This window comes from Eulemur rufifrons, chromosome 6, assembly GCF_041146395.1.
Source record: "Eulemur rufifrons isolate Redbay chromosome 6, OSU_ERuf_1, whole genome shotgun sequence".
In the NCBI taxonomy this organism is placed as follows: Eukaryota; Metazoa; Chordata; class Mammalia; order Primates; family Lemuridae; genus Eulemur; species Eulemur rufifrons.
The window spans coordinates 90,372,239-90,385,544 of record NC_090988.1 but is presented as its reverse complement, the minus strand read 5'-3'; the positions used below and the strand labels follow the sequence as shown (position 1 = coordinate 90,385,544).

General features: G+C 47.0%; 1 protein-coding gene across 1 annotated transcript in view; it reads right to left on the bottom strand.

Moving 5' to 3' along the window:
• Positions 1–10,163, bottom strand: part of PTPRJ (protein tyrosine phosphatase receptor type J) — a 147,065-nt gene extending 136,902 nt beyond the window's left edge. The window contains exon 1 of the mRNA XM_069470569.1: positions 9,717–10,163. Within this exon, the coding sequence (XP_069326670.1) occupies positions 9,717–10,163 (447 nt within the window). The remainder of the gene's footprint in view (positions 1–9,716) is intronic.
• Between the last annotated feature and the right edge of the window lie 3,143 nt (positions 10,164–13,306).

The following is a 13,306-nucleotide window of genomic DNA, read 5'->3' as shown; positions in this document are numbered from 1 at the left end:
CGTGTAGGAGGTTATCCTATTTTAGTAAAAATGGATAGAACATGCATTAAAAAAGACAAAGATCACCCATCAAAATGGTACTCAGAGTTAACTTGGGGGGGGTGGAGATTACAGGTAATTTTGCTCTCTTATTTATTTGTATTTTTAATTTTTTATATTAAAAAAACTGAAATGATTCATACAGCAATCAGATCAACCTAGGGATCAGCATCCTCCCACCAACTGGGCTAACAGCTCCCAGCCAGTTCACTCAGTCCCATGCAAATCACCCCTGAAGGTGACCTAGGGCAGCACAGCCTGGAGGTCAGGCAGGGCAGAGCTGAGATATCCACTACTCACCAGAAGGGAGGCGACCTCAGCTCCCCGCAGTGGTCGTAAGTTCCCACTAAAAGTACACATGCAGTAGTGCTCGCTCTCTAACACATTTACCAAAAGAGCACAGAGCTCCGACCCATAGCATGTTCTACTGGGTGGTCCCCCTGAAGTTTCAGGCAGGGCAGCAGCTACTTAAAGACAGGCTTCCTCAGCTTTTAGTCGACCCACTCCCTTCCTAAAGTGGCTCTCCAGCATCTGGTCCTTCCTGCACCAGCTGCTGCATGATGGTTTCCAGCTACACGTGGAGGCACTGACGATGCATAATTGGGGACTTTATACTGGTTTTTTACTGTCTCTGGAAACAGAATCCACCTCTATCCCCCATCGAGCACCTTCTACCATTCCATCCCCTAAAACAGTAACTTCCAGCGGTTTTGGCAACAACTGGACCCATGATAAGAAATTCATTTTATATGCAATTTAGTACACACACACATTCACATAACGCACACACACGCATATATTAATATATAACTGAAATGAATTTCATGACATAATACTTACCAGTAAACTCTGATAATTTCTATTCTATCATTTTTTAAATGCTGGTCATAACTCACTAAATTGATTTTATTGACCCATGGTTTCAAATATACTGCCTTACAGCATGTAAGTCTACAATTTGATTTTCTGAACTTCACTTTAGAAGTACATTTTCTGGAACATATTGGGTTGGAACCATATACAATTGCTGATATTCAAAGGACCAAAAATAGTAATTTTATATGATTCAACCTAATAATTATATATGAACCAAACTAGAGAACTCAACTGATTTGCCTCTTGTAAGCTATTATATAAATCTGAGTAATTCTTAAAAGTGGGCTACACTACAAATATACATTATTGCGCAAAAAACAGATGACATCTGAATTAGACAAGTCAATTATAGCCACTCTGAACCACACTTTAAATGGAAATAACAATGATAAACTCACAGGGATGCCGTGAAGATTGAATGAGCTGATGTATGTTAATGAGCCTTGTAAACTACATTTTAAGGATAAAATTTTTAATTTTTTTAAATAGTAAATTATGCCAGTGTCTCAGCAAAATAAGATAATAAAACAGCAGCCAATATCTGTTTAGGAGTTATTTCATGCTAAGCACTTGTCATGCAGATCTATTTACTACTCCACAACAATCCTGTCAAGCAGGTATTCTTCTTGTCCCCATTTTACACATGAGGACAAACGAGGCTCCAAGCAGTAATGAGTTGGCCCAACGTCACAAAGCTAGGACATGGAGAAGTTCCGTCGGTCTGACTCCAAAGCCCCTGCTCTAAGCGTTGGGCAGAAATCTCCCTCCAAACTCAGAACAATCTCCCTGCAAGTAGGTCCCCACTTTCCAGCCTCAAGAACAGGACCAGTTCTTGAGAGCCAACCAGCACAGTCGGCTCTCAGTGAGGCAGAAAGACTCACCCATGACACAATGAAATGAAAATGCACTGGCCTCTCAGCCAGCAGCAGGAAATGCAAGATCACCTTGCTGCCTTGGAAACAGGTGGCAAGTCAGCACAGACTCTCAGCCTCCCATCTCCGGCAATTACAGCCAAGGATTATGTCTGTAAACTTCCCACTGGTGGCTTAAAATAACTCTTCTTGACCCTACAGAAAATGTACCCAGAGACAGGAGGCAGCCACAACCAGAGCTGGCCAGGTCATAAGATAAAGAAAGAGAAGCGCTCAAGCCAATACAAAAAGAACATTGTTTGTTTTTAAGGGATATGGTCAATAGCCCCTTGCTCCTTTGGGGTAGGACCACACTGGCCACTCTTCAGTCACATCCCATGGTCACTTAATCTATATTAATTCAATTATGCACACTTGTCAAATGAGAATATTTAAATTGTGCTATCAGAGAAGTCTTTAATGCTCTGCATTATACATTTTAATACATTCATGTGTGTGTGTGTTTGTGTATATATACAGAATACACATAATCCGCTGTGGATTTAATCTCTTAAACCCAATTTAAGAGATTGTATAGCATAATTTTGACAATTCAAGTCATAATTATGACCTTTTGCCCTAACTTCAGACTAACTCCTGAGTAAATGGGATATCTTGGTATTTCATAAAATGCTGCTCTTACATTTCCATATCCATTTACAAGGAACTTTAGTATAATGTGACCACAAACTTAATTTATCCAGCTATTCTGTGTGAGAGGTACTACTGTTAGTATTTGAGGAATATGAAAACCAAGGATTAGAAAGGTCAAGATACCTGCCCTAGATCACACAGCTAGTGAGGTGGTGGAGCCAGGACTCTAATCAAGCAGTCTGATTCCAAATTCTATGCTCTCTTCACTACCCAAAGGGCTTATGTATCTCTGAGTTCCTAAGGAACAAGGGCTGCAGCTAAAATAGTTGGGAAAAAATGTATTTGCAACACAAATGAGAGTCAAAGGACTAATTCCCTTAATTTCCAAAAAGCATGTACAAATCAATAACAAAGAGACTATGTTGTTTCTTTTAAATGAACAGGGAGTTAACCAAAAAAAAAGGAAGAAAGAAATGCAAATGGCCCAAAACTTAGGGAAAAAATACTCAACTCAAAATGAAAAGATATGAATAAAGTAACAAGGTACAATTTGTTACTTCTCAGACTAGCATACATTTAAAAAGTTAACAATCCTCAATTCAGGTAAGTATATGAAGAAAAATACATTCTCCAAACCTATGGGTGCAGCTATGAACTGGGGCAACGTTTCTACAGGACAATTTAACAACAGCTATCAAACTTTTAAATGCATATATACCTTCTAAATCAGCAATCCTAAAACTAGAAATTGACCCTATGGATATATTTGTGAAGGTTACAAGAAATATGCACCAGTGGAATTCTGGGAAGTGTGATTTGTGACGTGGGAGGGGGTGTACTGAAACAAGTAAACTGGCCATTGATAGAGGAATGGTCAAATAAATCATGGTAAATCCACACATCAGAACACTAACCAGTCATTTCTAAGAATGAGTTAGAACTATAGATACAGACAGGAGATAATCTCTAAAATAACTGAGCAAATTAAAAGGCTAAGTAGTGAACAATGTATATGTAACATTCCCTTTAAGGCTGTAGTCCCCAGTCTCCAGGGCCCAGACTGGTACTGGTCTGTAGCATGTTAGAAATCAGGACACACAGCAGGAGATGAGCAGTGAGTGAGTGAAGCTTCATCTGTATTTGCAGCCGTTCCCATCCCTCACATCACGGCCTGAGCTCCGCCTCCTGTCAGATCAGCAGCAGCACTGCCAACCCTACAGTAAATCGTGCATGTTGGGGATCCAGGTTGCATGCTCCCTATGAGAATCTAATGCCTGATGATCGGAGGTGGAGCTGAGGTGGTGATGCTAATGCTGGGGAGCTGGGGAGCAGCTGCAAATACAGATTATCATTAGCAGAGAGATCTGACTGCACAATAAATGTAATGCACTTGAATCATCCCAAAACCATCTCCCCTCCCCTCCCCAGTCCATGGAAAAACTGTCTTCCATGAAACCAGTCCCTGGTGCCAAAGAGGCTGGGGACTGCTGCTTTAAGGTAATTTTTTTTTTTTTTTTTTTTGATACGGAATCTTGCTCTGTCACCTGGGTAGGGTGTAGTGGTGTCATCATAGCTCACTGCAACCTCAAACTCCTGGGCTCAAGGGATCCTCCTGCCTCAGCCTCCCAAGTAGCTGGGTCTACAGGTGCATGCTACGATGCCCAGCTAATTTTTCTAGTTCCTGTTTTTACTAGAGACAAATCTCGCTCTTGCTCCAGCTGGTCTCAAACTCCTGAGTTCAAGCCATCCTCCTGCCTCGGCCTCCCAGAGTGCTAGGATTACAGGCGTGAGCCACCACACCCAGTCAGGTAATTTCTTAAAAAGATGAATATGGATACTTGTGTATATCACATAGAAACATTTTTTTTTCCTGGAAGGAAACCAATGATACCCACATGGTTATCTATGAAGAGGACTGATACTTTCCTAACCTCAGTTTTAGATTGAGATTTTTTAACCTGGGCTTTATGGACTGTTTTAAATAAGAGTCTATGAAACTCCTGAGATTGAACACAATATTGTACACATGTGCATTCCTTCTGGAGAGAGGATTCTTCCCTTACATGCCCTGGAAGGGTCTTGTACCACTCCCAGAAAGTTTAAGAACCACTGTTATAGACTCCATGTTGGTGTTAAGTTTTAATATTCACTCAATTACATACTCAGGGAGCCAGGAAATAACACTGGGCTGGGTCCTGGAACAGGCACCCAGAAAAACACCCACTGGGTTCCTGCCCTGGAGAAGCAGACAGTTTGTAGCATAATAACGACATTGTCTACCCAAGCCTCAGAAATGGCAACAGGGCACAGCTTCCCTCTAACAGGAAGAAGGAAAAGTGGAACTGAAAATTATTTGCATGTTTAAAATTAGCCCTTCTGTGGGAGCTGATACTACTTGGTTTTCAAAATGCCCCCCATCTGTTCACTACCAGCACCCCTCATGCTGGCATTTACACGCCAGGGAAACTCTGAGACAATAGGATGACTAAAGCTATCACTAATAAGGAAGCAATAACAAATTTCCTACAGCTCCCGTCCTCCAAGGGGTCATCAGAAAAGCCACTGGAAAGCCAGTCATGCGAGGTGGTGACAAAATCACTGTGGATTTCTCTGGTCTGAGATAACTGCCGCTTCCAGGGATCTGCACGTAGGGACCCTCTGCCCCTCTTATCACCATTCCTTCCCTGGAAAATCCACTGCCAGCCCTTTCTCTGAAGAGGTGACAGGGACGCCACACTCACAGCCTCTATCACAACTGTGGCTGGTTAGCTGGTGTGAACTGAGTTATATCTCACCCCCAGGCGCCTCCTGTTCCCCACTACAGCCTCCACTCAGGGCCTGTCCCCCAAACTTAAGCAATTTATCACCTTTACAGTTTGGCCATAACCACATCATACTTACATAATTATTTACTCAATGTTTTTCTTTAGATCAACTTATTATTAAATTTAAACAAATTTATTTATAAAATCATGGGCTTGATATGCAGCTTACAATGTTGTTTTTTTTTTTTTCTTTTTTACTAAGACCTTGTAAAATAAATAATTCTTAACATTTAAAAAAAAGAGTTTGGGGATTGAGCAAAGTTCACCTTGCATGTCCCCAGGATTATTCCACACCGTTCTGTACAAAAGGCTTGATAAATATTTGTTATATGAACTAATGATCCGAAGCGCCATTTCTTCTCCCCAGTAACAGCGGCAGCCACAGCCAGCAGCGGGACTGTGCTTTAGGTTTTACACAGCAGTTCCTCTTCTATCTCATTTGATCCTCTCAACCACCCAGTGAAGCAGGAAGTATTAGCCCCATTTTCCAGATAAGGAAATGAAGAGTCACAGAGGTTAAGTGACTTGCCCAAGTTTATGCAGCTACTAAGTGCCACAGACGAGATCTAAACCCAAGTCTTCCTATTTCAGACCCCCATTTGTCTCCACTAATGCAGCCTCGCCTTGTAAAGTCAGGTCCCACAGAAACATGAGCAGAAAAGAGGGTACCTGGGTTGTCTGTGTTACAAATGGAGCAGATCCCACAGGGTTTTAGATGCAAAGAACCCAAAATGCTCTCTGCCCTGCCAGGGTTCAGGCCATACAAGCCTGTCCTTGCCACAAAAGCCTGCTATCTCATCTCTCAGCTGCACACTGAAAACCTGCTCTAACACACATGACTTCTCACAGCACAGGACAGTAACCTGGGGCCGTAGAGATATCAGGCCTGGCTCTGCCACACACTAGTTATGAATCTTCGGCAATTTCTGAACCTCACTTTTCTCTCAGATAAAATGAGAACATGAATAGCACTCACCTCTTATTATTTCTGAAATGGTCAAATGAGATAACACATTAAAACTCATAGCACAGTGCCTACCATGCATGATACTACCTACTAATTATAATATCAGCGACAGAATGTTAGAAGGGAAATACACAGAAAACTGCCTCTTGTCCTTCACTCAAAATAATTCCTCGGCCAAGAAATGAATGAACTAAGAAGTAATTACTGATGACGCTCTGGCTAAACCCAGGCCTACAGTCACTCAGCAGCTCTGCCTCGGCCTCAACCCCAAGGAAAAATTACTTTTAGGGGCTAAAAAACCCCTCTGTTAACCGAAATTGCTCATTCGGGAGCCAGGATTCTATCTGCTTAGGAAAGCTTGGGTATTCCATGGTTATCTTTATGGTGGGGCTGAACTTGAAGTCAGCTCAAAGTCACAGTCTAACCATAAACCAGTTTGCTCTGTTTTCTTAAACTGTCTGCAAACAAAACATAATCATTTGATTTTCTGTTGTTCTGAAGCAAAACAAAAAATACCTAAAGTCACTTGTATGAGAATCTAACAAGTAGTTTAAAGAGGAGTCAAAATATATTTTGTACTCTGGATGAAGCAGGTAAATAATCGGCTTAAGGATTAGCTATAATAGATAATAAACAGTTATTATTCACCAGAAAACAAGAAAGCAAAAGCAAATCCAAAACACAAGACCAACAAAATAGCTATCAGTCATCAGCTTTTTTCACTTCTCATTTTAAAGCAACTCACATCAAACTGATTTCTTGAAGAATCCATCAGGACTACATTTCTCAAGAGAAGGAGGCAGGGGAGAAAATCTGCTTTGTCACATTGCCCAAAACACATACACATAAACCAAAACTAGTGTGCAGAATGCTATGAGAATGGGTGGAGTCAGACACTGTAACCAGCAAAGTCCTCATGTTGGAATCATCGCTGACCGTCCTTCCTGTCTTGGAGAAGAGCAATGAGATGCCAGGTTCAAAAATTGCTTTTCCGGGCCTACTAAGTACAGAGTCTTTCGGCATCTCAGCTTTCCAGCTCCCACGCCCGACCTCATTAATGTCCAAACAGAGCTGCGTCTTTGCCATTGATTCGTCCATGTTTTTAACCTACTACAGTTGATTCCAGTTTAAAACAAACACATACACACACATAATCCAAGCCTCACAAAACCAACCAGCTGTTAGGGAGGTAGTCTGATACCTTCACTCTTGTTTCCTAAACAAACTTCAGAAATATCTAAAATATGAGTCGATTTTGAAAAACTCAATTTATATCCATAGTTTTGGGATTCCACAGTGATGTAGCATCGTGCCTGCGGTTAAAAGTAATATCAAAGTGGAAACATGTCACAAAAAAAAAAAAAAAGTAGCCCTATGAAAATACTAGGCACGGGTAGGCAACCCAGGTTCTAATCCTGGCTTCTCTGCTACCTCGCCAGGTGACCTCAGCCTCACTGTTCTCTCTGGACTTCAGTATGCTCCTCTAAGGGCTTGAGGGGTCTGAGCTATCTTGAAAGTCTGGTCCAGCTCGAAAACACACTGATTCCCTGAAATATCCAATAGCAAAATGAACGGTTGAACATGGATTTTGAAGATGTTTCTTCAGAGTGCCTTTTAAATTTTCAATTTTATAATGTATCCAAAAATGAGAAATAAAAAGAGAGTCCTCTTGAGTTTTTACACAACAAACTATAGAGGAAGGAAATATCTAATACAGGACAAGCGTAGGGTGGCAATACGATCACGAAATACAAGGAAGGATTGGGCAAGAAATAAATTTACCCAAGAAACTTTTTGCTGACTCCAAGCACAGTTAGCAACCACCATGGTTGAAGCAAAAAAAAATAAATAATATATATGTATTAAATTAAACTAAAAATAAATGATGTTCAAGTATTGTTTTTAGTATAAACTTTGATACAAAATATCTTCAAATATGAGGCTTTTTTTTTTTTTTTTAACTTCAGAGACTGCTCTCCATGAATTTCCTTACACGGACAGGAAGAAGACAGCCCATAGGCACTGCACCTTAATGATAATCCCATCTGGAAATCCTTATAATGTTTACAGAGTTCTTTTAGACATTGGCCAGTGGAAGCTCCTCAAACAATTCCAGGGGTATCACACCCATTCTATGGATGCTGTTAACTGAGGATGGGAGGAGACTGAACTGCAAGTCCAACCCTGATGCTTGGTGCTAGACTAGTCTAACACCTACAAGACCCTCTGCAGAAGGTCACACTGCCTTCCTGCCCTCAGGACAGCCTGTTCAAAACCTTCTGAGGAAACTGCACCCATCGTGTTCCGTTAGCACCCAGAGTGACCCTTGTGTGCTGAGGTAACCTCAGCCTCCAGGCCTAGCTTCCTTCTCCTCCTGCCTGCTGAACTGCATTGCTGCCCCGGGGTGATGGTTCTGCTCTCAGACAATCCTGTATTTGTGCTTGAGAAGTTTCCCCTGAAACCAGGTTCCATCCCCAGTCAATAACTCACTTCCTTAGAGCTGGTGTCTGTATAAAACAAGCAAGATGTTCATTAGCCAAATGCACAACAGGTCATCACCAGGCCACTTTCCCCTTCGGGCTCAAGACCCTCACAGGCTCCCAGAAGGCTGCGAGGAAGGACCCGCTTGCTCAGCTGGGCGACTTCTCTCTTTCAGTTCTCCCCATCAGTTCCCTATCTGTGAAATAGGAATGCCCCCCACCTGCTCTGCCTCATCCCCATGGAAATGCCAGGAAGGTGAAAGGTCGGTCACCTAAACGCCAGGCACAGCATTATCCGAAAAGTGAAGCAAGGAAAGACAGCGGTGGGTGGGGGGCGCTGGCGCCCACAAAGCAAGAATTAAACACCCATGAAAGCAAAAACCTTCTCCGGGAAGATGACGGGAAGAGGGCCGGCTGCCTTGGGAAACGCCTGCCAGTGGCACCTTCTCCTGAGGCTGGGAGTTTTCCCCAGAAGAAGCGCCCTCGGCCCGGAGGTCCCGCGCCCAGCGCCTGGCCCTGTCCTGGCGCCCCCGGGCCGCCGCCGCTGCTGCCCTTCGGCCCGGGCCCCGGGCCCCTACAGGCCGGGTCGGAGGTCGGCCGCGGCTTGGCCAGGCCGCTCGGCTCTGCGTCCCGAGCCCTCCGCAAACACGCCCCCTTCGGCCGCCTCTGGCAGGCTAGCCGGGCCCGCGCCGGCCAGATGTGACCAGCTCCGGGAAGAGCAGGGCCAAGAAATGGCCTGAAGCCCGCGCAGGGGCTTCCGTGGGGAGGCTAGAGGCACCCCAGGACCCCGGATCCCGCTGCCCTCCCTGGTACTGGGCAGCCGGGGAAGGTGCTCGTTGGCCGGCGTGCGAGGCAGGCGGGGGTCCCCGTAAGCCCCTCCAGGAGAGGGCTCCGAGGATTCGGACCCCTCGCCTCCTTCTCGCGAACCCCCAGGCGGGATGCACCCGGCAGGTGCAGGGGATGCCTGTCCCGCCCCCACCCTCCTACCACCCCCCGCCCCGCCCGGGCCCACCCGGCGGCTCACCTGGCCCTGGCGCAACAGCAGCAGCAGCAGCAGCGGCAGCGCCCAACGCAGCCCCGGCGATCGCTGAGGCAGCCGCGCCTCCCGCGCCGCAGGCTTCATGCCCCGCGCGCCCTGGATCGTGCCCGGAACGCGCGGATCGGGCCCCGCCGTGCGGCGGAGCCCAGGCACCGTGATCGCCTCCTCCTGCCGCCGCCTCCGCCTCCGCCTCCGCCAGCCCGTCCGCCTCGTCGCCGCTCCGCCCGCCCCGGGCTTCCCCGGGGACATGGCAGCGGCGGCGGCGGCCGCAGCCACACGCCGGAGCCTGGCGCGGCTGCCGCGGGGGGGCCGCGTCCCTGAGCGCGCAGGGGCTTCGCGGGGCGGAGCGAGCGGCGCCCACCCCTCGCGCGCGGCGTCCGGATCCCGGCTCCCGCGGCTGCGGCTGCTCCCGCTGCCTCCTCCGCGCGTCATGCGGCTGGGGCTGCAGGGAGCCGCGGCGAGCGCTCAGCCCCCTCCCTTCCCCCTCCTCCTCTGAATATTCATCGCTTCCTCCCGCCCCGGCCCGCGGGCGGCTGCAGAGCTCCGCGGCCCCTCACCGCCCTCCGCCGCAGCCCCCGCCCCCACAGAGCCGGCGGCGGTGGGGAGGGGGCGGGGTGGCCCCGCGCGCGCCCTGGCGGCTCCCCTCGGGCGGGCAGAGGAAGCGCCCCTGCCTCGCCCGCCCCCTCCGCCCAGCCCTCCCACATTCCTGGGACTTGGGACCCGAGACACGGCTCCATTGCTCTAGCGCCTCCAGCCCGCACCCCTCAGCACGGGCTCCCCGGCGTCAGACCAGGTCCACGGCTCCGGGCTTGAGTCACTAGATATTGACCGAGACCCGTGCTGAGAGCACAGCCCAGCCGGCTTCTAGACAGCAACCCGGTGAGGGCGTTCTTGACCTGGCCCTTAGGTGGGCTTGGGAATGCCTGAACCCCGAAATTGTAGGAAGCGTGCTGTACGTTGTGTTTTCCCCATCCCTGTCCCCGGGCCACGGAGGCAGAGAGCCGAATAGGAGCCAGTCCAGTGATTAGACCCCAGCTGCGGCATATGGCAAACGCGGCCCTGCTAGGAGTACGAGCTGTGCGACCTCGAGAGAGGGATTGCACCTCTCTGGGCGTCCCTCTCCTCGTGTGTGAAATAAAGATAATACTAGTGTCTGTGGAGAGAGACAGCTGACAAAGATGCAGTGGTCAGTGAGGTCCTAACCACCCGGCCTGACACATAGTGAGCCTCGGTATACATCAGCTCTTCTGGCAGCTTTCATCACATTGTCAGAGGTCCATGACCTGGCAGGAGTTAAAGGTGACTGCAGATGTTACTACTGTGCCCATGCACAGAGGAGGGAACTAGGATCAGGGAGGGTAAGCCACGTGCCCAAGAAGTAATGGAAGAAAGGGCCAAACCACGGAGTGCTAGGGAGGAAGAGGTTAATTCCAACCAGGGGGAGAGGTGACACCTGAGCTGGGCTTTGAAGGATGGGTTGAATTTCACCCGCAGATAGAGGGGAGCAGTGGCTCAGGAAGTGGGAGCAACTTGGCAAAAAGTAGGAGGCAGGTTCTTCAGGCTTGGACTTCTGAGAAGCAGGAATGGGAGGGTAGGGAGTTAATATTTGGGGCAGACTTCGAAGGCTGGAATAATGACTCTAGGCTGGATTCTATGTGCAGCCAGGTACAGACCACCAGGTGTCCAAAAGTGCCTCCAGGCACACCTTGGGCCTCTGGTTGCCCATCTGCACAATGGGAACACACCTTCACTTAAAGGATCTAAATTCTAAGCCGCTCCCACCATACGGCACACGCAGACAAGCACAGAAGGGTGTAAGCCTGTTGACTTAACACATCTTGCCATCTTTTGTTTAAACGTTATGTAATTATCATAATTCACAAGGATTTCTGTTTCTCCCTGCCCCCTCCCCTTCTTGAGGCAGAGACACTGGTGGTTTAAAAGGTGCTCCTGTCCACGATGCCCAGAGGGAAGGAAGGTCTGACTTAAGATGCTGTGAGGTCTGCAGGCTGCCTCAGATACTCACAGACCCTGCAGACCTATCGAGGTCTCCCCAGATTCATGGCTCTGAGAACTCCTGCAAGCACTTTAGTTTCCCCTGGGTAAAATGTATGCCCATGCTTAAGTGTTGGTTAGCACCGGATTTCCCCACTGCATGGTGATAAAACAGAATAAACAGCCTTTTCAGTTAAGGGAGTTAAGACCTGAATAATAAACTACCTGTTCAATCATAAACAGATCACACTGGATCAATGACCTCTGTGAGAAATGAAATTAATCCTGAGTAGGTGTGATGTAAACTCTCTGAGGGCAGGGGCTGGGCCCTCCTCCCCCTGGTGGCCCTGCCACATCTCACCCAGTGCCTTGCACGTGGCAGGACCTCAACATCTGTGCAGATGCATGGTTTCCTAAATGCATGATGTGAAAGTTCATTTTTCCTTGAAGATAAATTTGGAAAGGATCAGGATCATTTCCTTTGCAAAAAGGATTTGAGACTGGATTCCAATTTGTAGGCCTCTCCCCCAGAGGTCACTTCCTGAGAACTTCCCAGGTGCCCCAACACGGAGTTGGATGCACTTCCCCCACATCCACTCATAGCTCACTTTGCTTAACCTTATCTACCCACAGCTTGGTAATTGCTAGTTTGACCATCTTCCTCATTGGACTCAAAGTAAGGCCCTTGAAGACAGGACCCGCATCTTACTTATCACTATATCCCCAGCATATAACAGCCACTGAGATGATATTTATTTAGTTAAATTAAACACATTCCTTTGAATACCAAACTAAGGTATTAAATACATATCTGTTCTCTCTCACACACACATACACATATACACACAACAAATTCCATTTGCAAATAGCTTTTCAGGAATAAATCTGCTATGCAAAGTTCAGGACACATTTGCCTTGAGAATATATAGTATTTGACCTTTTAATCATGTCCCCGCCAAGTAAAGGCTAAAGCTTTACTGATTATGGGGCCAGATGCATACAGGACAAAAGGGCCAAACCAAGAAGTTGGACTGGAGGGCTCCTGGGTGTATTCCAAAATTGCCTGGTAGAAGTCGCCCAGTGGCCTGTTACAAATAGATTCCCAGATTGGCACTAGCTCAAGTGGTTACTTCCTCATGCCGGACTTTCCATCTATAATATAGATTCCCATGCTTTTCCTTAGCCTGTAGAGGGAGAAGCCTAGCAATCTGTATTTTTAACCAGCTCCTCGGAGAATTCTTTTTGTCTGGCATGATTAGAAAACATTGTTTATGCACTGGGCACAGTGGTGCACGCCTATAGTTCCAGCTATGCGAGAGACTGGGATGGAAGGATTGCTTGAGGCCAGGACTTCAAGGCTATGGTACGCTAGGATGGTGACTGTGAATAGCCACTGCACTCCAGCATGGACAACATAGCAAGACTCTGTCTCAAAAAAAAAAAGGCAAAAAAACCCAAAAAACCCACTGCTGTGTTTCTTATAGTAATAAAGACCATATACCAGGTACGTACTAGGGGCCAGCACTAATCTAGGTACTTTACATCCATTATTTCTACTCCTTACAACACCTATGTATAAT